The sequence below is a fragment of the Paramormyrops kingsleyae genome, chromosome 2, assembly GCF_048594095.1.
Source record: "Paramormyrops kingsleyae isolate MSU_618 chromosome 2, PKINGS_0.4, whole genome shotgun sequence".
Lineage (NCBI taxonomy): Eukaryota > Metazoa > Chordata > Actinopteri > Osteoglossiformes > Mormyridae > Paramormyrops > Paramormyrops kingsleyae.
Window position 1 is genome coordinate 32891513 of NC_132798.1, and position 26167 is coordinate 32917679.

Below are 26167 nucleotides of genomic sequence, written 5' to 3' on the forward strand. Positions count from 1 at the left end.
AGAGCTTTGACAGGTCTTTCTGCATTTTTCCCCTCAGTTGGGCCGGGCCCGCAGTGTAATCGACTCCCAAACAAGTCCTGTAATCACCCCAACCCCAGATCCATGAACCCGGCCTCACACCCGTCAGCGAGGGGCCCAGCGTAATTAACATTCCTACATGGCAATAAAGCCAAACAAAAAGGGAAGCAGGAGGGAAACAGGTGTGTTTCCAGCACGTTCTCTGGTCATCGTACCGCTTTGAGGTGCTGGAAGCAGTAGACTTAAAACTGGGCAGTTTCTGCTTCAAATTGAATGTGATACCAGTTTGCTTCTTTTGAAAGCACCATTGAAGCTTGGCTGTTAGAGAATCATTAAAGTCAGCATAGGGGTGATAGGGAGGTGGGGGGCTTCTTTAATCTTTACTCCTCCTGCTTCCTGTACCCAGGGGATGTCCACATTTCACCTTTGAGAAGTGTTTGTGGGAAACGTTCTGAAATGTAATATCCGAGGGGAATTCACCAGCCCTGTGAGCGTCGTTTCATGTACCGGAGATTCCACCGATCACCGTGCTCTCCAGGACAGCAGGCTGTTGGGGTCGCTCCGGCGTTCCCATCGAGGTCGAAGACGGAGGCAGGAGGATGGAAATTCCTGCGACTCGTCCTTACCCTCTGTCTTTTGACAGAGCGTGAGCCTCATTCCTAGATGGCTTCAAGATTAAACGGGAGGTAGCCTAGACTGTTGGATCTCTTGCTGTAACAGAGAGCTGAAGGCAGGCCATTCCAAAGGCAGGCCATTCCGAAGGCAGGTCATGATTAAAATATAGGAATGACACAGCTGGAGGGGTGACACGGAGCCAGGGAATGACACAGAGCAAGCGGTGACGCAGAGCCAGGAAGTGATGCAAAGCGAGGGGTGATGTGGAGAAGGGGGTGACATGGAACTGCGGAGTTACGTGCACAGGGGGTGATGCTGGGCGCGGGGTGACGTGGAGCCGGGGAGTGACGCGGAACTACAGGTGACGAAGCGGCAGGAAGTGATGTGAAGTGAAGGGTGATGTGGAGAAGGGGGTGACGTGGAACTGGGGAGATACGTGGACAGGGGGTGACGTGGAGCTGGGGGTGACGCGGAGCTGGGGGTGACACATTGGCCCATGAGTGGGTGCAGATATCCGGAGTACCGACCACTGAACAATGCAGGCTTGTGTGAGACTTCCCAGCATCAGAAGCACCATAAAAAGATAACGATAAAAATTGCCCCCTTCATTCTCTGTCAAGTGCCGAGGGCGGCTGGGATCGGCGGGATGGGGGGAGGGGATGTTGTAGTTAGACATCGATTGGAGATTAGGCCGGTTTGCACAGCATTGCTTTGGGGAAACGCCCACATGGGCGCGAGCGGCCCGTGGAAGCAGCAGACGGAGGGGTCAGATATCACCGCCCAAACGTCCTGTGTCTGCCAGGGCTTTGATGGAGCACTTAGCAGCCCTGGTGACCCATATGCCCCCCCCCCCCTCTGCTCAGTTTGTTTGCTGGTATAAGGACCCAGCAGACTGAAGGAATCGCACTACAGGAATCCTCTGGCGGGGATCCAGGAATCTCAAGTGAAGCGGCACCTCTGCCGCCTTTTATCCGTGCATTTTACGAGCTCCAGCTCTAACGATGCTTTCATTACGATCGACAGGAACGTCGTTGGCCAGCGGCTCGCTCTGGAGCAGCCTGTTGTATTTTACTTGGGACAGTTAATTGTTAGGAACTATTAGAGTTTTTCTCTCCCTTATTTTCTCTCCCGAGTATATGGCCAGCGTGTGCGTGATGTGACGGATGTAGCGTTTGCTGTGCCTCCGCAATGAGTCAGAACAGCCCTCTTTCAAGGACTCCCCTGTTTACTTTGTGTCTGTATTAGTCCAAAGTGAATTAGCTTAATGTGTCTTGGGTTTGTTTAAACTCATTCACCCACAGGCACAGAAGGCAACAAATTAGCGTTGTTTGTGCATTTAAGCAGCTTAATAAACGGCTCTCCTCAACTTCTGCTGGAAGTGCCATAGTTTTTTTTAAAGGTTTGGTGTGATGATGGGAAGACCGACCTGGGAAGTGAGCTGTCTTCCAGTTCCCCTCCATCAGCACCCTCCCGAGTGAAGTCCCCCCCCCCCCGCCATTTCATCCGTGCGCCTGTCAGGGGCCCCTTGGCCTGACCGCCCTTGGCTGTTCTCATCTGAAACCTCAAATCAAAAGGCAATTGATCAGCACTTGCCAAACCCACGCCGATACACATGCAGATCTGTTACACCCTAGAGAGGCTTTTTTAAAAAAATAAAAAAAAACAGGCTAACCATTTAAAAACCTTTTCCTGGTAAACGCGGCCACATGTGTCGCAGCAGAAGCCCGCCCTGGGGCCGGGTACCAGTGGGTGTGATCCTTTGTGTGAGACGTCAAAAGCGCCGCTTTGGGCAGCGTGTGCTAGCTGGTGATTTAGCAGCGCGTCTGCGTTGTGTTCCGTTAAATGCGCTTGAGAGACGGGTGCATTTGGCCTCGGAGGAGGGCAAGAAAAGGGGGGGAGCTTTTCATACGAGTTACCAAGTGGAGAGAGAGAGAGAGAGACAGAGGGCACTGGGAGGAGAGGGCAGTGTTAGATTGTCTGCTTGCAAAGACCAACGCTCAGTGACTTTGGCGAGTATGTGACACAGTAGTTAAGGAAATGGGAGTTGAAGCTGGTTGGGGTCCCAAAGGGGCTGTACCAACATACCCCTGGGCCCAGCGTTTAACTTGGATCTCGTTAACTCTGGTGACATGTTTGGCTGTATAACCTGGCATAGGTAAGGTTGGGTGAAAGCTTCTGCCAAGCTAAATGTGAAATATGGAGGGAACAAATTTTGTGCCAGAATGGCCACCAGCACCCTTGCATGGTTCATGTCTCTCATCTCGGAGATTGTTGCGGAGCTTTGATGTGATGCTCGTACTTATAGGGGAAATGACAGGTTTACAAGCTCTTCTCAAAGAGGTCTTGTTGGGTCACTCTCCACCTAACAAACAGGAAGGAAGTGAGCAGAATGTCCCAAACAAACATAAAAGGTACACAAAGCGTGAGCTTAAAGCTGCCAAAGGAAGACATTTCATTAGACACTAACTCACAGTTAAGCCTCTTTGAAAAACAAACAGACTATTTCAGTTCATACTGCTAATCCTGCTCTGTGCTCTGCAGTAATGTCTTGCAGTTGTGTGCTGATGTTCGCTGTCTCATTCCTGAATTTTGTTTGTTCCACATTGTGAACTCTGGGGGGGGGGGGGGGGGGCAGCGAGGTGGGGGGGAGGGGTTGCATCGTGTTATGAAAATTCACTCCGTGGGTAGGCCGTCTGAGCTTGGTTAACATATCATGCCGCATTACACGGCCCCTTTGCTTGTGTGTTTGTGTTCCTTTTCTGTATGGGATCAGATAACCACATGCCTCCCTTGGCCTCCATCGCACAAGACGAAAGCCACTGTAGCTGTAGTGTGCGAGTAATTAGCTTCCATCCACAGAAATATAATTACAGAGTGCATTTCGGCCTGCGGAATAGTGCAGGCCTTCTCCTTCCAGGTTCCGTGGCATCCTGGAAATGCAGTATTGGGGCTGGAGTCGCTCGCGTGCCAAACCGGCACCGGTCATCCGATAGGCTGTGAGGTTTCCCATCCCACTACAAAGAAAGCTTCCGTATTGCGGACCGGCGTCCGGGGCTTACTGCGTTGGGACTGTGATGAAACGGTGCATGGTGTGATGTCGTCTCTATGGCAACGGGGGAGCCCGCGGTGTGTGGCGTACAGTAGGAGATGAGGGGTCTGTTTATCTTGAGATTGCTGTCCTGGTTTTTGGGCCCCTCATGTGACACACAGACATGCCGTGACCTCACACTGCCTCTCTCTCCACTCCCCTCTCATTTTCAGCTTCCTCCACCCCACGGGCCAAACCCGCCCAGTGGCCTGAGCTCACGAAAGCCACACTAACGTGCAAAGACGAGAAGGCGTTTGTGAAGTGTGGAGGTCCTGGCTTCTGATACGCTCAACGCATCTGACTGAGGCATCCGTACAATAACTGTTTTCTGCTGATTCGAAATTCTGTTCCGTAATGCGGTCTGAGGTTAGCAGGAGAATGGGGCCTGGGGGGTGGGTGGGTGGCGGGGGTATGACCTCTGGATATATCCCCGTAAATTCCCGTGTGCTTGTTCCCCAGCCATGTGATGTTGAGTTTTGGCCGTGATATGTGCGGGTTTGACATGCCGGGAATGTGTGTGTTATTGGGTGGGTGGGACGGGTTTTATGTCGCGTGTGGGAGTCCGGAAAAGCTGTGCTGTACATCCTGCCCGCGGTGGAGCAAGGTCACGCTCCAGCACGATGAACCGGCGTTCATTACCGCAGAGCAGGCCACGCTAATCCGGATATGTGATTCATTAGCTGCAGAGGAGAGCGCGTGGCCGTAATTACCGGAACCTGGTACCGAATCACGGCTCAATTTCCAAGAGAGGGATGGGTCAGGGAAGGAGAACGCGGGCAGAACTGCGTCTAAATGATTTTAATTAAAACCTTCAAAGACCTTCTGAAATTCACGGCTGACGGAATGGGGCGTCTTTCTCTTTTTTCTCGACGGAGGCTCAGATAAGGAGGTTTCTCTGTGTTTTCTAGATGACAGATGGGATTTTGGAGGAAAGAACATGATACTTCCAGCATATCAATAGCAGATATTTGTACAGTACAGTGAATTCCTTGGAGGTGGGGGGGGGGGGGGGTTTAGAACATGCTTCAGATTCCAGAAAGCCTGCTTTACGATTGTATGAAACATGGAGTAGAGGAACGTCAACTTTTGGCATGTTTTTGTTGGCTTACAGCGATAAGCAAACAAGTGAAGCCTGCTGATGCTTCAGCTGCTGTTGAGGCTGGTCTTCTCTCTGAGTGAGCGAGCTCTGATGAAGATCACAGTGGTAGGTTAGGGTTTGTCCGAGATAGAATGGAAGTCTCTCATTTCAGCAAAAGATAACAATCTCCACCTAACCTAACACAGGTGATCTACTATTGCTTGTTAGGCAACAATTCTAAGTAGCGGGAGAACGTTTTTTCGAGTGGAGAGGTGACCCAAAGTAGCTCCAGATGGGAAACAATGAGATCTGAATCAGTAATCCAGATGTTCAGTAGATCTCAGAGACCATTTTCCACTGGGTCCCTCCTTAGATGTCCGATTTAGATCTCGAGGAGGACTAGGTTGCACCTGTGTGGTCCTCAGGGCTTCAAGCTGTGGTTGTAGGACAAAGTTGTTCCCTTATGCTGTGTTGGTGACTCTGAGGTTCCATCACATTGAGAGCAGCAGAAAGAGCATCCAGCCCAACCCAAGGCTCACCGCGTGAAATCAGCCCTTAGATCTCAGATGTTTGTGAAGGTCACTCATGCCAGATACATTCGTTTCTAGGGACTGTAATGAGATGTTGGGGTTGACATGAGGCAGCGAGTTTTTAATTGCGCGTTATACGTGGTTGTAGTGTTGCAGAGGATTGGCAGCTCTGGAACCCCCCCCCCCAGAAGCCTATCTCCTTCGTGATTAACTGAGAGCCTTCAAAGGGGGGGCAGCTGAACAGCCCCAGGACATTCAGTTACCCGGCAATCAAACCTGTAATCTTATTGTAGGAGAGAGATCGCAGACTCGCTGGAATTGGGGGTGGGGGGGGGTTTAGGGACCATGTCCAGCCTGGGAGCGTTTACGCTCCCTACTCCAGAAAACCTCCCATACAGTCACGCAGAAAGTGATTGCTGTTAAGAATCAAAATTGTTCCGTTTTATTTATACTGGCAAAAAAAAAAGTTCACTGTTGTTCCAGAGATGGGGTGGGGTGGCTGTCGCCATGTGGTTTTTGTTCTGCTAAAATTTAAACCATTTGTTTGTTTGTTTTTTTCCCCCCCGCCTGCCTCTTTTCGGTTCTTGTAGAATCAGATGTTAATGAAAAAGGCACAGATCCACCCCCCGCCCTCTGGGTCCAACTTGGCTTGGAGGTGCTAATGTTAGTGTCAAAGAAGCCAGCATCACGCATAAACCCCTGTGGTGGCAAGTTTACTCTTCAGTTCGAGAGCCGAGATCTTCAGAGCTCAGAGGCTCCTTGTGTGTGATCTGCTGGCAGAATGAGTCACAAGTGCTAATAACAGACCCGGATTCTCAGGTGCTCGCATTTGACTAAGACGGGGTCTCTGCTTCTCTTCCAGAGTGCTACACCGCCAACGGTAAGGACTATCGGGGACGGCAGAATCAGACCTTCCTGCAGGGCGGGAAGCCATGTCTCTACTGGAACGAGACGCTGCAGCACCCCTACAACACCGTCAAATACCCCAACGGCGAGGGCGGCTTGGGGAAGCACAACTACTGCAGGTGAGCAAGGTGGCACCATGGCAAGCCGATCCCAAGGAGGGACACTTCACTTATACCTTCACGTTCTTAGAGGGAGCAAAAATCCATCCTGCAAAGCACCCTTAACGTAGTAAACTGTACTGTATACTTTGTGAAATTGTATGATTTTTGTTTTAGTCATTTATTCTGCTAATCTATTGAACGGCATATGCTCTGATGAAGTTGTTCACCCTAAATCATTAACTAAACGGAAACTCTAATGCCCACTGCAATGTGAACGAAAGCCAAACAGAACTGCAGAGAAAAACGTTCGGTTTTTGTGTTTTCACTGCATGAAACACGGTCCTTAAAAAGCGTGAGCATCCCTCCTCTGCTGCGAAATCATAGTCACCCCGTATCTCTCCTTAAAAGCACTTTAGCTCCGCATGAAAGTTTGAGCGCTTCCAGCCAGCAGTTCTGATCAGCATGGGCCTGGTGCAGAAAGCAGATCCATGCCGGCCAGTAAAACAGCAGTTCTACCAAGAATGAACAAATTGGATAAACGTCCCGTCACCGCTGCCTGCTTGATGGGAATGACTGAATTTCCCAGTTACTGCTTTACTGCACAATGTTGATGGCACACAAACAATCGCCGCGATGCTAAATTCGGCCCTCTTCGCTACTTTTACGGGCTATAAATATGTGAGGGTTTTGGCATAAACGTCAGATGTTCTAAATCCGAGTGCGGGCATGGATGTGTTATATAAGGCCACGTTGCAGCGCCCCCTAAAGCACAAATGGTGGTTTGCATGCGCTGTCCTCACCTGCGCTGTTCTCCTTCCCGGCTCGTATTTTCTTTGCCAGGCGATGAGGGCGGAGGGGCGAAATACTTTTGTCTTCGTGCACCGGGTAGAACAAACGTTCCAGAAATCGTATAGGAATTGTGCCGAGGGGGACAATGAGCACGGTGTTGACCTTCCTCACGGGGGGGGGGTCAGCCACATGTCGCCTCGCAGAGGGGGCCGCACCAGGCTCCTCATTTTTCCCTGTAAGTTGTTTACATTTGCATATCGCTGCCATTTTTGGTTGGTATTTTTATATCTTAATTGGGCTGGTTGTCTACCTGCTTCAAGCTGAACCGGTTTAAGATTTCGGAATGAGCCTTACGAAGGAGCATCGCCTGAAGCGCGCTGTCAGGCCCGTTCTCCATAAGCCCGCCTCCTATCGCTCCACCTCCTATCGCCCGCCTCCTATCGCTCCACCTCCCGGCCTGCATCGTTTGCGTCTCCTCCGGTGATGGCAGTTTTAGGGCTTCTCCTCTAGCTAGCACAGGGCTCCGGATTCTACCTGCCCTCCTCCTAGACGAAAAGTCAGCTGAAGGCGAACTGAAACCCCCCCCGCCCCCCCACTCCAATCACCAGAGGGAGTTCACGGTGAAATTGGAGGAGCACCGTGAGGTCCTGTGCGTGAGGGAAAGTCCGGGGTTACAGTGCAGGTGGACGGTTTCTGTATCCGTCCCGTGAATTGTGACCCTCAAAAGGCATTTTATAGCATGATAGTATCTAAATTGCATGGGGGGGGGGGCTGGTTATGTAAGGAGAGGCTGTAAAGCTCTCCACATCCCATTGTGGGCGCTTGCTGGGCTGCTGTACTTCAAAGGCGCTCTGGGAACTTGCTGAGAGACCTCATAACCTCTGTATTTTATCTTTACTGCCTCACCGTAAAAAACTCATTGGAAAACGCAGAGAAGGCAACAAATCACCGCCTTCCCCGAAGAGTGACGGAGCTCATTTTATGTGGAAAAGCAATTTCCAGATAAGACACCTCACAGCCTGACATTTATTGATGTGGGACCACGTGCAAAATGCCATAATAATATCTTTTTAATTATGCAAAAACTAATTGCATTTCTAGGGACTAATTGCATTCCTTGGGAGATGTTAACAGCCCCCCAGGATTAAGTTGTTTGCTTTCATTTATAATGTGAAAATATTAATAGGTGTCCCATATTCAATCAGCTTGTCCCAGTATTTACTCTTCTGAAGTCCGCATGACAGAGTGACTCCTTATCATCCCCAGCCATTCCATTGGGCGGGTCCTTCTAAAACTTCTCTGTTTTATATTTTTATCTTGTTACCCAATATGCATATTAAAGAATTTATACAGATAGATGTTTCACCTACTACAGTCCTATTCGGGGGGTCATTTGCCATATGCTCTGTGCTCCTGAAATAGCTTCCAACCTCCCCAGTACTGGAAATGTGGTTAGACGATGGATGGATGAATGGATGGATGAATGGATGGATGGATGGATGGATGGAGTTTTACCTTTCTCGGGATTGGAACAGACGGGTGCATAGAGGCTGAGGTTACACCCACTAGCCAAAGATTCAGTTCCTCTCCTGTGCTCCACACACAATCACCTGCCATCTGTCAGTCACCTGAATTCATAAACACCCCACATTTTTCATACAGACTCCCTCGGGGTCTCATTAAAACGGCCTTTTGTTGTTAGTATTAACAATTGTTTTTCTAAATTGTCATTTAACACTGCAATGAATTGCCCATTGTCCTCTTCTGAAGCTCTGCATTCTGCATGAGGGTTTCTGACGTAGCCTCCCCGTGTCCTCAAACATCTCACAGAGTGTGAGATTTGGCTGACTTAAGTCACGCCTGCAGCCGAGGGATTTCACTCTCAGTCAAAACGTTTAAGCAGTATGCCAGTCAAGCCCGGTCACAAGGGTTGCGTATTTTCTATCCTCCGCTGGCATGCTACCCATAAGTCACATGACACCTCGCGGACCAATCGGAAGCATCCTGAGCCAGTATATTGGGCTCACTTTGGGCCACTGGCTGTTTAATGCATAAAATATGTCTTTTCTTCTCTATAACGAGCTACCAGAACATAAACTGAGCTCAGTCCTCCTAGCAGTGTTGAAAGTCTTCGGAGAAGAAACACATTATTTCCATTATTTAGAAAAAAAAAGAAAATGCTTTTCTACATTTTATGGTTGTAGAATCTGGACGTTTATAGCCCTAACCCCCTTTACCAGAAACTTTAAAGTTAATAATAAATTTTATGATTACAGCACACTGAAAATGGATTATTTAAAGCCTTTTGAAAATGACCCAGTCGCAGGCAGCGTTATTCGTCTGGTCGGACCCAGGCCCACACGGCCTGCGGGTCCCCTGGCAGCTAACGGCTACACACGAGCACGCTGGAGGCCTGAGGGACAGGTCTGGGGGCCACAAACCCCAAATATAGCCAGACTTGCACCTCAGAGGGTCAGCTGATACCTTTAATCAAGGTGAGCAATGCAGTGATTCCAGCAGTGTGGAATAAGGGTTTAACAGCAGTGCCCGTCCTAGAGCAAGGCGAGGTTTACATTATGGTCTGTACCCATTGTTGGCTCTTCCCCCTACGGCGTTTGGGCTCCACTCACGTTTTCCCTACATCTGGGCTGACCTGACCCTGCACCATGTTGAAGCGTTTCCCTCTACCTTGCACTGGGAATCGCTTTTTTCATCTGGCCCCCGCAAGCTGTCTGGCATAGAAAAATGTTCTGCAAGTTACAGTGGCACATGAAAGAAATGCTATTTGTGATAATTTTTTTTACGGCCCTACCTCCCCCCGTGCACCGTTCCATACAGGGCCTGCAGGCCAAAACTCGGACCAACTGGTGATCAAAGCATTTTTCTCGATGGGACAGGAGTTATTTAATTTCCACTGCACGTTCCTGGTCCTTGGCCTTTCGGGTAATTATCACAAAAATGAGGGCCTGATTGAATGTGCTGGGATTGGTGATGGTCCTCCCCCCCCCCCACCCCCCAGTGATTTCTCTGGACCCATTCAGCGTGTCTCTGGACACCATATGCCTCAGTAATGTGAACACGACGTCTGATGTGATTATTTCTATTTTTTTTTACCCCGCACGTGTCTTAGATGTATATCTGCTGGGCCAAAGATGTTATTAATTAGGTTCAAGTTAGCATTAAAATGTTCTGCTTTTAGTTACATATTGTTGAGATATATATATATATTTGGTGGGAAAATGCATGCATTTGTCAGCAGCATTTAACTTTTAAACATGCTTCAGACCTGTTCAGATATTCAGGGTAGATTATTTACATCTCAGATTTTTGTATTTTCACCAATGTTTTTATTTCATCTTTAGTCTGAAATTCGCTCTTTTCCAGCAGTAAAGAGAGCAGAGCCCATAAAGAGTCGAGCTGGCCTCTCGCTTCCTGCTGCCTTTTCTGGAAGCACACGAGGGACACGGAAGCACCATTCAGCTCCGCCACCACAATAGGAGTAATGGAATCCCTTAAGCCATGGGGCCTTTTAGGATGCTGTGTTATATTACACGGCGTGGGGGGGGGGGGAGTGCAGAGGTGTCTTTCTTGCCTTTTGATAGCTCCTGGAGTTTGCTGCCCGTTCCCCAAAGACAGAAACGGAGCTTCTGGAACATGTTAGTGCATTTGTTAGGGGGAGGGGGTGTGCTCTAGGGGGCAGCTGAGCCTCTCTTTAGCCTTTCCCAGTGCCATGACTGACACCAGTGGTCGAACCCCTATAAGGTATCCGAGTGGTTAGCAGATAGGTTGGGGGGCAGGCAAAATATACTCCATTTTCTCCGTGACAGTGACTCATTTATGTGGTTCCTCTACCCCGCCCCCCCAACAGGAACCCAGATGGTGACGTCAGACCCTGGTGCTACATTGCAGACCACGAAGACGGAATCTACTGGAAGTACTGCGATATCCCCACCTGCCGCAGTAAGTGGGTCACCTGGCGCCCACCACACGTCATTCCAGAGCTGGGCCCCACAAGCTCTGGGAATCTCATCTTCTGGAGAGTCCTCTCCTTCGCATCTGGCTGCTTGGGGAGCCATCGCAGTTCTGTTTAGAAGCAGAGGCGTGCAGGTGTTTGTGTCTGTGAGCTCTGAAGCTTTCATCTGCCTGCTCTGACTGGCCGTGTAGCGATGGTGAACAGGAAGGTGCCTCTGATTACCGCACCTACGCTGTTTGCGATGTGCCCGGACACGTCCCTGCCAGACTTCTGATGTTGCGCTCGGAGTGCCTGTGCGTGTTAACCCCAGTCTAACGGTCTCCACGGCCTTTGCGGGTGTGTCTCTCTCCTTACCTGCCAACTCCACCCATCTACTCCATACCTTCGTGTTCCCCTGTAGCTGCTCATGAACCCAGCCAGGTTTCAGCAAAGCGACACCCCCGCCCCCCCCACCAGAGTCCGCCTTCCCCATGCCCCCCCCCCCGGATTCCATCGAGAGATCACGCCCATAAGATTACTTTTCACCTCAGGATGCCTTCACTGTCATTTTTGATTAAATTGATCCCGTTCCAGGGCGTTGTGTGGAATCATGGGAAAGCGTGCGAAGATGATCACACAGCTCTACCCCGCGAGTGCCAGAGAGACGGAGGCCGGTCCATCGAAGGGATTTGCGAAGGGTTAACTCTCTGAGTGATGAGACCTTTAATATACATTTAATGCAATCCAAAGATTACAAATAGCATAATGTCATCAGGAAAAAATTACAGATTATTTGTTTGTCTTTTTTCCTGGGGGAATAACTGATGCACATTTTGATGAATTAGGACCTCAATAAATCAGGCACTGAGGCTTCTGGGAGGTCTGGCATTGCCCCGCCCCCTTAAACACCCACCCATCCGTTTGAGCGTGTCACTCTGCTAGCCTAGCCTGCTGTCTCCCTGGAAACCGCCTGAGACACTAATGGGACGTCCCCAGTGACGGCTGCTTGGGGCCTCGTCCTCGGGGGCGCTGAGGGATACGGACGACCTACTTTGCGGAAGCGTCCCTTTCTGCAGCCCTGCGGGATGCCAGCTGCATTTCCCGCAATTACGGGAGCGGCGCTGTCCCTGAAGGGGAGCCATGTCAATTTCCCCGCCTCGATCCCATTAAGGGGCTCCTTATCTGTGGAGAATCGAGGTCACACATTTTACCTAGCCGCCCGTCATGTTCCTGCCACTGTGACCTCACTGTGTCATGTCACGCTGTCATGGACATGTCAGGGTCAAACGTTTTAAATAAAATATCAAAAAATTATATATTTCCCATATACTAGTCACAAATTCATCAGACAGGGTACCTGTAATACAGTCTCATTATATTTTATGACCATATATTTTATAAGGTCTTGTCCTACTGATTTGCTTCTGACTGCGTAACTGTGTTGTGTACCACCATTTCGGCTTGTATGTGTCCATCCCTCCGCGGCCGTAAGGTGCAAATTTCACTGCCTCTCCACACCAGTGTCCCCCCCCCCACCCCAAGCCTGCAGCAAGCTGCTGGGACACTTGTTTATTTCGGAGACTTGTTTTGAAAGAAATATACATCTGTCGCTCCCTCCCTCTCTGGGGGCTCCTTGCCCATTTCTGTGTCTGGGTTCGAGCAGGCACTGCCGTGTGACCCCCCCCCCCTTCCGGAGCTCCACATGGGCTCCATCATGGCTGTTTTATTTATTCATCTGCATTTTACGCACCAGTTCTTCCTCTGGGCCCCAGGCGCTATGGCCCAGTGCCGTCCACTCTTTTGTCCCAGACAAATTTTCCAGCCCCCCCTCCACTCTTAATGGAGCAGAGTAGATTGGGGCCTGTAACAGACGGTTATTTAATCTCTGCACTGATTTATCGTGACGCTGACTTAGGTGCTTTCGCGTTTTTTTCCTCAGGGCGGTGCTTCATTGTCCCCCTCCGGGGCGTCCAAGTTTAATGGCCTGTAAACAATGAGCCTGATATATCACTCGCGTGTCTCGGGAGAAAATCGCGGCGATGTCTCCCCCAGGACAAAGCCCGGGATTGTGCACTGGGCCATCCTGGACCGGCACCTCCCAGTTGGGTCTCTGCTGGGTTTCTCTCACGGTCCGTTCATAATCTGTTTCCTGTGCGCCTTTGATACCCAACAATTGAAGTGTAGACGAGCTGCAGAATGTTTTATCCTATTGAACAGACAGGTTTTTACTGGCTAATTGTTAGGGAGCATTTCTGAAGGGACCCGAACAGAAGGCCCTTTGCCTCTGCTCACAAAGGCAGCAGATCTCTGCAGCCTGAAAAGCAAAGTCCCCGCCGCTCTAAGCGGCTTCCATCCACACCTCGCTGCTCTTCTGACGCGCTTCCGTTCGCACTGTGATTAAAACACTGCAGACAAAACATATGATGGAATACCTTGGAAAACTGCTGCTCAGAAAAGTGGAAGGCCAGTTTTTAGAGGCGAGTCAGGTAATGTATACCACAGCTGCCTCAGCAGCCTCACTAATTTAGCTATTCAAGTCCGTGCTGTGTTCCTAGGTTCCGGATTCGTTTATTCAATTGTCGGAATTAAATCTGACAGTCATTTCATTCCTAAGAACCTATTTCCAATACCTGCTGTGCACAGTAGCACATTTTGGTGACAAGTTTTATTTTTATTATTTTTTGAAATTTATGACCTTTTCTGACTGGAAGATTCTGCAATAAAGCTTTTGTGAGCTTGTGAGGAATAATCATCAAAAAAAAATAAAATCTCTTTGCCATAAAAATTCCACAAATGAACTCCAGGCTAGGTATATATTGTCTGTACTGCATGATTGGTGGGACCATGAAAATTGATTGCTTTTTCACAGAAATGACTATGCATACATTCCCATTCAATAAATCAATCAAAATTTATAGACCCCTTTATCACGATGAGTTTGACAGTGATTAGCAGTAAATTTTCCAGAAGGAGTTGCAGGAAAGGGAAGGAAGAACTCAGATGTACTCTTGACTTCTTTATAGGAGATGATGGAGTAGTAACAGATACAGAGATACAGTACCAGTCAAAACTTTGGACACGCCAAACCGCCTAGAAAGGAGAGCGATAGTGTCACATCACATGACCTGGCCACCTGACCTAAACACAGCAGAGATGGCTTGGGAGGAGTTTGACCAGACAGTGAAGGCAAAGCAACCAATGAGTGCTCAGCATATATGTGGGACCTCCTTCAGGACTGCAGGGAAAGCATCCCAGGAGGCACCTCATGAAGCTGAAGGGGACAGGAGGGTCAGACAGTGTCCCTGAAGCAGTTGGGGTTAAGGGCCTTGCTCAAGGGCCCAATGGCGGGATCATGCCAGTTTTGAACTAGCAACCTTCTGAGTCCCAACCCACAGAGCTGCCCCAACCTGCCCAACAAATTATTATTTTTTTATTTAATAGTTTTTTGATCAGTGCATAATTCCATCTATGTTATTTTATAGTTTTGATGTCATTATAATTATTCTACAGTGCAAAGAATAATGCAAATATACCTTTTTATGAGTAGGTGTGTCCAAACTTTTGACTGGTACTGTATGTCCGACAGTGATTCGTTTGCCGTAAGTGTCACGGCAGCCAGATCAGCAGCTTCCTAACTTCATTTATGATTGAAACTATGTTGGATTATGCAAAAAAGTCAGAAACATTTTGTTTCATATAATTTAGCCTGGAGCTAGTTTGGATTATCTTTATTTTACTGAAACTAACACCGGTGTTGTTTATATTATATATATTCAGTGTTTTTGCACTGTGATTATCTGATGACGCCGTTTGAATGCTTTTGATTTAAATATGTTTATTTTAAGCTTCATCCAGCAGCGTTACAAGAAATTAGCATTAGCTAGTTTTAATAATTGTTTTATGTGACTAATCATTGCTTCTCCAGTAGTTTCTTATCTGTGAATGTCACGGTAGCTAATTTATGTAAATCCTCTCTAAGTTGAGGTCATTGGATTTGTTGGTTCACCTTGGATCGCTGTTTTGTCCTTCGTAGTATTGAAATTTGCATTTGGTTTGTTTTAAAGATGGAGCCTAAAGAATAAGAAGCTGAGAATTAATCAGTCAAGCTCGTGGTGCTACTGTTTGTGGCCTCTAATCAGCAGTGTAGTTAACAAGAGCCTGACAAGTCAGCATATGGATACAAGGGGAACAAGGGTGAGATGAAGGTAGTGTTTTGCTTTTGAAATGCGATCATGGTAATTAAATGTTAGCACCAGTGCTCTCTACGCGCCCTCAAAGGCACAACACAGAATATGGAGGGCATGCTTGTAAGGAAGGGGAATTACTTCTCCATAAACTCCTCCCTTTAACATTGGAGTGGAGGGGGAGGGTGATTATTGTCGGCTGTTTTGAAGCACCAATCTAGCTGTAGAAGAAGTTGGACCTGATAGAGAGGGAGGTGGTCTGTGTGGCTCCCCGGGATTATGGAGAACCTGCTGGTCACTTTTACATGCTTTTTCCAAGAAAAGCTTATGCTCAGAAAGCATCCAGAAGCCCTGGAGCAGCTGGGGTCACGATTACGCTGCCAGCCATGGGATTCAAACCGACAACCTTTGTAACCAGGCACAATCCCTATGCCAGCAAGCTACACAGCGTGTCATGAGCAAGGAAACAGACCAGTTTGTCTTATATCCTTTAAAAGGAGTTGGATACACAGCCAAGAGGTATATTGTGGGGTTTCCATATGCTTCTAAGGCAAGCTTTTCAGTGAAAAGGCTTTATAGCGTCGACGGCATTCAGTGGATCACACCGTAAACAGGCCACACCAGCCCCATCTGGTTAAACCGCCGAGGAAACTGTGATCCAGACATGGGTGCAGATGCTGTAGGTCGACTGGCTGAGACCCTCGCTACCGGGCCCCAGCTACCGGGCCCCAGCTACCGGGCCTGGTCCTATCTGAGCTGGTTTCCCTCTGACCCCAGAGACCCTTAACTTTAGGCCTGGGGGCAAAACCCTACTCTAGTTTGCAGGCAGGTAAAAAAAAAAAGAAAAGAAAGAAAGAAAGAAAGCCGAAAAAGAATGCTGTAAAGGAGCCCCAATGAGAGAGAAAACGAAACATCAACAGGATCCCTATCTTGTCGAGGCGGTTTAGTATAACAGAGGCGTATGATGCCTTGAGTCATGTCGTTATGAAAACAACAGAGGGCACATTTCTCAGTGTCGTACAATGTTCGAGTGGCGTGTCGGTCTGTGGTGACCTACCATCGCTGTGGGGGGACACTGTCTCCCATTACACGGGGGTAGCCCCAGTTAGTTATCACAATGTATCTCAGTCCCAACCGGTTGTTCTAGCTAAGGGATTACCCAATATAGCCATGGTGTTTAATCACTAACGAATCATTTTGCATGCCATAGGCGCTTTGCTTAAACATGTCATTCATTCTGTGAAAAGTGCCCGAGTGCAGTCCAGTAGAATCCTTAAAAGACGAGGTCGGAGCTTGTTGCTCCTCTGACTGTTTGGGGAGTTAGACCTCCATCGCTTAGGGCAGGACAGAACAGGTTACTTTCGCAGGGAGCAGTTTGGACGACCTTCAGTAACGGAAGTGTCCCCCCACCAGGGTGGGGCTCAGACTTGCCCTGTGGTAATTCCATTCCCGTCGCCAAGCTGGTTCCCCATGAAGGGGGAAGGTGATTTGAGAGGATCTACAGCTTGGATGTGCTTCCCTCTGCGGCGGCCGTGTCTGACACCTGGTCGTACAGGAAGCACGGAGCCTCTGGAGTCATTGGATTCCCTTGGCAAGGGTGCATGAAGAATGAAACAGCAATTTTTAGTGAAAACAAAAGCTGCCTAGGGGACTTGCTCGCACTGCCCACACTGGGTGTGTTCACTTTTAAACAGCGGTAAAACTCTTAAATAAAAGACATGCATCAAGCTTAGTACTGCAGCTGTGAGCCTCAAAATCCTGATTGAAAGGCTGCTGTGTTTTCAGGATTTATCAGTTAATAAGGCTTGATGGCTGGGAACTACATTCTGACCCTCATTCAATATCTGTCTGTCTGTCAACTTTAAATAGCAATTTTTCATCAGTAATTAATTATCATTATTTGACATCAAAGGCAGTGAAGTGCCATTCTATAAGTAACCCAATTGTGAATTTCTCATAATTAAATTTATGGGAACAAATTTGCCTTTTGCTTCACATGTTGCTGTAGCTTATAGCATGTAGATCGTAAACCAGCCAGTCAGATTTACACGTCTGTTACAGAAGCCCTGCAAACAGTGCACCCCCCCCCACCCCCCCAGGAACAGCTATATTTTGTCCATTTTGACAGAGTAGTGAAGATTCGGGTTCCAGTAAGACAGTGTTGGTACTCCCAGTCCACAGAAGCTGAAATATGATTCTTCCTTAATGCACTTCGGTGTGTTCCCAAGGAAAATAAACCAAGACGAGTATATTTAGGGTTTGGTGGGAGGTGCTGACAGGTGGGCAATAAAAGCAGTGGGGGTCAGCTAGGCTGGAGTCTCAGGAACTCACCAGAGTTCCCAGTAGCCGCGGCTCCAGGTTTCCTTGACCAGTCCATATGGATGGGACTGTTTTTGTTTTTTTTTTTCCTAGATTCTGTCACTTGCTTGTCTTGCTAACCATTTAATTAGGCCTTTGAAGCAGATCCCCCCCCCCCCCCCCCCCCCCCCGCCGCCTTTTAATTAGGACGTTAGACAGAGCTGGAGAGCCTGCAGCGGAGGCATTGATCCCTGCAGACGTGATCATGTTGTAACATAGCACAGGCAGGCTGCAGTCTCCTTTGAAATCTTACCCTGTGAAGGAAGGGGACCCCTTCAGATCGTTTGGCCGACCAAAGCTAGACAGAAAAGTGCATTATCGTGCGTTAAAAAGCACTATAATGCGGTGATGTCATTATTTTTGTGGAAAACCACAGGCGTTCGCGTCATTGTATGTTTTTCGCATTGGTGCCCAAGCCCCAGCAGATCGGGTGTTCTTCCGGAAGGCTCCGTACCTGAAAAATGCTTGGTCAGTAAGAGGTGACATCACCAGGGACTCTTTAGAGGGAGAGTTGTTGTCCAGAGACACAGTGAAACCAAGCCTGTGTAACTCAATACATTAAAAACACTCTCACTTAAACACCGGAGTTACCATGACGAAGGCAAAGCCTGGTTGTCTCGAAGATCCAACTGCTTAAGCAAACAAAGCTGATCCTTTCTTGCGGTACTTCAAATAAAGATTGATTCTTCTTGTAATGATTATTGTTGTTTTTCTGCTTTGTGCGTGCAGTTCTTCAGGGCATGTTTACAGTACGTGTTGTTCTTGGTACACAAGCTTTTTCTGTGTCGGCTAACAGAGGAAGATGCAGGTGTGAAGCAGAGCCAAGGCGACACGGGCCATCACACCTGCGCCTCGAGCCGGCTAGCGGTGCATCGTGAGACGGTGAGCCTCTTGGTGCCTCCTGCGAGAGCCATTTCCCACCATGGCTCTCTGACTTCGCCCGAGCAAGCCCACTGTTTTCAGCAGTCGGCTATTCGCTGCAGGGGACAGGGATCTGGAAGGATCTGGAAGACATGAAGACGGGGTTTTTTATTAAGTTTGACAAGTCATCATCCAAACTACCCCCCCCCCCCCAACCCCACCTGGGTGTGGCATGGGCGGGAGGCCAGTTTGGTGTAGATGTGACTTGAAAGAAAAGTGGAGGTATCGCTCAGCATAAGTCTGACCGGATGTCATGGCGGTTTATGCCTGTAATGATCTATCCTTAATAACAGAGAGTGCTGGCCTGCCGTGGGCATGCTCCGCCGCAGGGGAACGCGCCAAGGTCGCTCCGTTTACTGCGCCTCTATTTGATAGCAGCCTTCTCTCTCTCTCCCTCCCTCTGTTCTTTTGCTCTCTCTCTCTCCCTTCTTTCATTTGTGCCCTCATTATTTTTTTTTTTGTTTAATTTTCAGAGGCCTTAGTGTCGTAACACTCTTTTGTTTAATCGTGTGCCACGGCTGTATGAAAACTGGGGGGGGGGGGGGGTGCTGAACGTGGTATTTCCCTTGTCTTTGGCAGCTCTGTAGCTTTCACACGCAGCATGGTATTCCAGGGAGTGATTTAACTCCCCCGCCCCCCCCAAGAATTTTCAGAACTTTTTGACCTTTATGCCAAATAAATGGAGTGGGGTGTCTTTCCTAACGTCACCCACACCCCAGGTGAGCACCTTCTCCAGCTCCCCACTTGGTACTTTTTTGTTTGATGTGGTGGTGCTTCAGACTTAAACCATCAGGAGAGGATGTCGCTCGTCCATCTGGACTGGAGTCACATGGTGTGAAAGTGCTATCGTCCAACAAAGCGTTTCAGACCCATATTTTGTGAGGCCACGCCCTATAGCGGCCCCAGCCTTAGACAAACAGAGCTTCAGTGGCTCACTGTATTTACTCAGGGAGGCCCAAAGTATCCAGGGAAGTGACAGGCACAGATAGTTCAGAGAGGGGGAAGCAGAACCTGACCTGTCTGCGACGTAGCTATGAGTGTTAGCAACCCGCTAACCCTGTTAGCATGCCGCGCGTTGCCTTTCACATTTTACGGTGAAATTCCTGTGGCTTGCCGTTGTTGTTTTTTAATGACGCAAAAATGGGTGTCTGCTTTCGGCATTCCCATGTGCGGTGCGGGACGCTTTTCACAGGTAGGGCGCTAATGAGCCAGGTTTCGGTATCACGTTCCACCTGTCATCCCTGCGAAAGTCGCGCCGGCAACCGCGGTGGGTGTCACTCCTTCCATTAACCACAGCAATGCTGAAAAAACAGCCCGGGGGCACTTTATGTCCACAGAACAGAAGGCACATTTGAAGCAGGCTCTATTCTATTTTTTATATTCAAATTCATTTAGTAGTGAGAGTAAGAATTAAATTACCATAATGTGATTCCGCCCAGGAGAGGTTGGGGATGTGGCTGAAGCCTCGTCGGGGAGTTTGCTAACGCTTCGCGATTGACCAGGGTTTTGGAACAAAAACATGTCTTTATGTTTCCCGCCTACGGAAAACACACCGAATGTACTGAACAGTGAATTTTTTGCACCTTTAAACCTGATAAGAATAAAGAAAATAGACTCTCATAAATAAAATGAAAAAGTTGACAGTAGGGCTTTTTAGGTCTGAGTGCTAAACCTCAGTAGCCCTGAGGAGATTTGAACCCAGAATCACTGGGTCACCAGGTCAGTGCGCCAGTAGGTTGTTTGGAGCGAGTGTCAGATTTTTCTTACAGATTTAATCACTACATACTGTTTCTGGTTGGGGGATGGTTACATTTATTTGGGTGGACCCAGCACGACCTTATTGGGAATGGCTATCTTCTGACACCCATTTACGATCCCTGAGGCAATTCGCCGGTCGTTCTCATCTGCCTGCCCCCGTCAGCAAGGGTGCAATCAGGACTGGAGAGCCGCTTTATAGACACGCAGTGGCACACTTTGCAGGGAGGTCCTCCGTCCCTGATACCAAGGGATGGGGACTCGGGTCCCAGGACATGCGAAATCGGCCCGACGGCATACGTTTTCCAAATTCCAGCGGCCTTTCTGTGAGCCTCTGGGTCCCCCACCCCCCAATACCTCTCCTTTTGTCTGGTGACAGTTGACAAAAATTGCAGCTCAGTCCAGAACATTCCATCTACACACGCGTTCCGGTTTCTGTGGACAAGTCCCAATCTGACGCTTCATGTCAGCGTTGAAAGTGGGCCAACAGAGAGCTTTTTAGTCGTGACTCATGCTGCAAGAAGACTTTTTAAAAACCCCAAAAGCATCAGGGGACAGAATGTGACTGAGACCCCAAGAAGATTCCTCCCCATCGTGAATGCGGCCTTCCTCTGCATGGTCCTGCCTTTACGCCCATCTCCCCTCTGGTTCCAACAGTGCCCGGAAGCCTTGGCTGCTTTACAGACAGCGGGGAGCCCCCAACACTGACGGGGACCAGCGAGACGTCCAACAAGCTCACCATCCAGAACTGCATCAGCTTCTGCCGGAAGCAGAAGTACAAGGTGAGTAGAATGACTCAGGGTGGCCGTGAATCACGGCAAACTTTAGGCCCAGTGGCAGTTTTCCTGAATAATACAGCAGGAAATCAAACAAATCCAATTCTCAGCAAAACACTCATTCGGCGAATCAGATCTATATCTGTTTATGAAAGCTTTCCCTACGGTCCATGTAATGCGCACAATCGTAGGTGATATGCAAAACAACCAAAACCAATATACACAATGCGCTAGTTTCTTCCGAATCACAATGACTTTATGTAAGCGTGCTAAGATGACACATTGTTGGAAGTGAAGATTTATTTTCTGTTTTTGACATTTTGAACAGCCTAAAATCTTTGTATTGGGAGATAAGTTTTGGTGAACAGCATTGGCTATCAGAGGGCGGCATCGAATGCGCATAGGGCACATGCTGCCTTTTTCAGAGAAAGCCTCAGCTGCAGCTTTCACACGATTATTCACATCGTTGGTTTTTAGCTCATATCTCCAGTGTACATACAGCCCATTAACTGCGATTGACGATGAAGAGTCAAATCTGTGCCCTGTTCAGGCATGGGAGCCATAAAAATGCCCAAACGGCCACACACAGACACACACACACACACACACAGACCTGTACTCATATCTTTGTGGGGACCATCCATTCATTTCTACAGGAAAAACCCCAATCCCAACAATGACGACCTTAACCCCTACCCAGCCCTAACCCTAACCATGAGCATCCAAACAAAATACAAGTCTTTTGGCATTTTTATTTTTTAACTGCGTACACAGATTTTTATACATTGTGAGGACATTTGGTCACCACAATGTAATATATACATAACACCCCCCCACACACACGCAAACACACACTCCAATGCATGATGGCATTATACCTGAATTCAGAAAAAAATATCTTAGAATGCTGAAATGGACACATAGACATATGAAGCTAATTAAAGCTAGCAGCAAGCTAAGTGTAGTGCAATGCATTTTTTCATAGCATATGTTGACCTATTGATCTGCAAGTAATTTTCCAGTTACATGGGGAGCTGGCTGCATTTAAAGATACCCTCGAGCATCCAGCTCTCTGCTGTGGCCAAACATGTCCAACTATATTAGGAACATTTGAAATGTAGAAATGCAGTGTAGAAATACAGTTACAGAACATCAGGAGTATGGAGATATATCCCTATACCATCTTCTATCCATCATTTTTCATTAATGTGCATTTTAAGGAAATCTCAAATAGTCAGACATATATATTTCAAAAACCTGTTTTGGGGACCATGATAATCCCAGTATAGAGCCTGTATGTTAGTGAGGGTGCGGAAAGGGGCTCTCACTGGTAAGAAATGACCCAGTGATGTGTTTGATGCACAGGGAGACTGTCCATGTGGAGACTGATTGTCAACACGGACAGTAATCCCTACATCTCCCCACCAAAAATTAGCTTGCAGGGATGGAATCGGGGTACGCCTGTTTCTGCGGCAATGACCTAGACTACCGTCTGCACGGGGAGGCGGCCAGCTCCGAGTGCAACCACGTGTGCTTCGGGGATCACACCCAGCCCTGCGGGGGCGACGGCCGTGTCATCATCTTCGACAGTGAGTGTGGGGCGAACGGGGCTTCCGAACCCACCGGGGGTGGGGGTGCTGTCAGTCACTGACCTGTTTCACCCAACGGGAAGGGAGTCAAACCAGCGATGGAGCACAGGCACTGCGGGTTTGGGGGCCTGTCCTAACTCTCCCCAACGCATAATTCATCGCTTCATTTCACATGTCGCTAATTAGACCCTATCTGGGATCTTTAAGTCCGTGAGCTGATCATATGAATTAACAACTAGTAATGAACTAGTTTAATACTGTTATTGAATTCATAAGCCTTTTGCAGATCCCAAAGCTGTTTGAACTCTTCATCATCATTAATATCGTCTTGCTTGTATGTTTTTCCTTATGTCACGACCTGAACCAAAACGAATTCTTTGTCCTTTTCATACTTGCCAAATAAAAGGATTCTGATGCTGCCTTCATGTGCTCCTCAGAAAGTCCTACTTCCCACTTATGAAGTCGGATTTACAAGTATGCCGTATTCAAATGCTTCGCTGTCAGGGAAAAACCAAAACATGGCAAGTGCAAAATTTTAGCTAATGTGAGCTAATGTGATAGTTGATAACTATGGAGAGAATAGCAAATAGCTTTGTTTTATATTAAGTGAAGTGTACACAGACTGCAGATGTACACAAGCAACAGTTAGCAATAGCTGTATTGCTAAAAAATGAACAATTACGAACCATCTGCCATGTTGAAAAGTTGAAGGTCTTCCCAACTCAAGAACTCGGGTATCAAAGTCATTTCTGAATTTCCCACTCGAAAGTATGAGTTCATGTGTGAATTCCTAGTTGATGACTTGTATTTGCTGTAATATATTTGCTGTAATTCCGATGCGTGAAGGCAGCATGACCCGCATTCTGGAATGTCTGATGGTAGCACTTGTTCTCCTTGCCTATACTGAGTATTTTTCCCCCACAGCACGTGTGGGGGCCTGTGGGGGTAACTACACCTCCCCCTCCGCCGTGGTGTATTCCCCAGACTTCCCAGACAACTACAACACAGGCCGGGCCTGCTACTGGACCATACAGGTGCCGGGCGCCTCGGCCATCCTGTTCAACTTCACCTTCTTCGAAATCATTGACCAAACTGACATGGTGGAGCTGCTGGATGGGCACACGAATCATGTGGTGGCTCGCTTTGATGGGCGAAATCCACCACGCTCCGCGATCAACATCACCGCTGACTTTGTCATCCTCTACTTTTACTCGGACAGAACCAATCAAGCCCAAGGTTTTGCTGTCCTGTACCAAGGTAATGTGCTCTGTTTTTTAGTCTAGAACTGACTAGAATAGTGCCTGGAACAGTGTTTCCCAACCCGGTCCTCTGGGACCCACAGACGGTCCACATCTTTTTCGTACCAGGATCTGGGAGGGAGAAAAAAACGTGGACTTTCTGTGGGTGCCCGAGGACCGGATTGAAAAGCACTGATCTAGAAACAAAATTTACAATTTATCTGGGTCTATCCTTCCCAAAATACCTGATTTTACTGAAGCATGTTAAGTTGAATACCTTTGTGCAGTGGTACAATCAGTAAATTCTCTCCAGTGAACTTCACAGCGACCTTTGGGTTGAAGTCAGAGCCCTCACCTTCTTCACACATTTCCTAGCATGTTTAATCTATTTATGCGTCTCCCAGTCGCTGTTAAGCTGCTTCACGTGTCTCGTAAGGCATGTATTTTTCCAAATCTGCCATTTCCTCATTACTCAGGATCAAATCCTATCAAGGGCTTCCCATAGGAGATGTCTAAGTCCCCTTATAAGCCTGTGACTGCAGCCTCTAGGCACTGACAGTTTGACAGTCTCATCATAACTGTACTTCAAGCCTCATTGCACATCTACATGTTTACAATCCATTTATCATTTAACAATACATCTCCATACACATAATCTATGCAAATATATGTCTTCAGTTTATGAAGCAGGGAGATAGAGAATCAGTTTAGTGGACAATTGCAAATTTATCAGCCTCAATAAACCGGTGATACTGTTGTTTGTAGTAAGATACATATATTATGTACAGTATTTGAGGTGCTGTTGTTGCACTGGCTTGGAGGCCTCTGAGGAGACCCTGAAGGACCTTCTCTCTGGGGGTCTACAGGTCATACAGTTCAGCTCTGCAGGATGATAATGACTAGAGAGCGGGTGTCACACCTGGGTTGCCTTTTTAGCTCTGGGTCCTATTTCCCGAAGGTCTTGCAAAAACCTGCCCTGAATTTTTTTTTTTTACATCATTGGTACCAAAAAATCAGAGAGAGTCAGGAGGTAAGCAGGCGTCTTATCGCTGTCTCTCGGGTCCATGCATGTGCTGCAGTTAATGCGAGCGATGGCTGCCTAGTCTGTCTCCCCGTTTGGTCGTCGTCTGGCTTCTCTCCCTCATTGCCACATTCAAGGCTCCCAAAAGTTCCCAAGGTGCCAAAAGGTCATTCGAAAAATCTCTGTCCACCCTGGCCCCCGGGCGTCCACAGCCCACACTTTTTGAGCTCTATTAACTTCCTGTTCCATGTTTTCATGGGAGGGACAAGGCTTCCAGATGACATTTGGCTGATTTGCTTGTTGACCTGCTGTTAGAATATTATATTTAAGTTTAAATGTCTGGAAAATTAGTTGGCTGTGACCATGCATTGGAGAGCCAGTAATGGAAAATGGATGGATGGATGGATGGATGGCTAAAAATGCTTTGAGTTTTATGCCCGCTTGAATTTTTTATAAGTATTATTTTCATTAAATTATCAATTCTGCCCTACTGCTCCCTGTTCAACAAGCTAATTTTCTGCAATATTAAATCTTATGGATGCATTTTCACCAATATAAGATGTTCTTGTTGGATGATTCATTCATAATTCATTCCCATTTCAGTTCACATAGTCCCCAGTTACCACTGAACTTATTAAACTGAATCCTGTTTTGTGTGTGTGTGTGTGTGTGTTTTCAGCACTGAAGGCCCCAGAGCCCAGGCCTAAGGAGGAAGACAAGGGCGTGGGGGGGGAGGCGAGCCTGCCGGCTAGCACAGCCGAGCCCTCACTGGAGAGTGTCACAGGGAAGTCCAATGACAGCACTGCTGGCCAGTCTTCCCAGATTCTGTATGTGATAACATCTAGCCCAACCATGCCTGACCACAACATGCCAGGTGAGGGCGCCAGACGCAGGGCTGGGCTCACACACCTGTGCCCTTCAGCTATATTTGTCCCTCATTTATCAAAAGCTTATTGTTCCTACTTCAGTTTTCATGTCTATTTCTCTGTTTCATTTCCTTTCTCTCTTTATTCTTTTCATTGGTTCACTGCATACCTGTTGACTATGGTGCCTAACCTGATCTCATTTCCACTCCCATCTTCACGCAGTGTGGACCATCTACGCTCTGGCTGCCCTTCTGACTCTGACGGTCATAGCCATGATTGCAAAATTACTCCTTCACATCACTGTCAAGTAAGTGCAGTGTTCCCTCCCTGGTGTGGCTGGGGAACAGCTGGCTGTGTCTCCCTGAAGCCCACGTTACCAGAA

The 26167-nt window shown here is 48.0% G+C and overlaps 1 protein-coding gene across 1 annotated transcript in view; it reads left to right on the top strand.

Moving 5' to 3' along the window:
• kremen1 (kringle containing transmembrane protein 1) overlaps positions 1 to 26167 on the top strand; it is a 39735-nt gene that overhangs the window by 10504 nt on the left and 3064 nt on the right. The window contains exons 2-8 of the mRNA XM_023812371.2: positions 6192 to 6354; positions 10994 to 11085; positions 20953 to 21077; positions 22507 to 22660; positions 23585 to 23917; positions 25599 to 25793; positions 26008 to 26092. Coding sequence (XP_023668139.1) covers positions 6192 to 6354; positions 10994 to 11085; positions 20953 to 21077; positions 22507 to 22660; positions 23585 to 23917; positions 25599 to 25793; positions 26008 to 26092 — 1147 coding nt within the window. The remainder of the gene's footprint in view (positions 1 to 6191; positions 6355 to 10993; positions 11086 to 20952; positions 21078 to 22506; positions 22661 to 23584; positions 23918 to 25598; positions 25794 to 26007; positions 26093 to 26167) is intronic.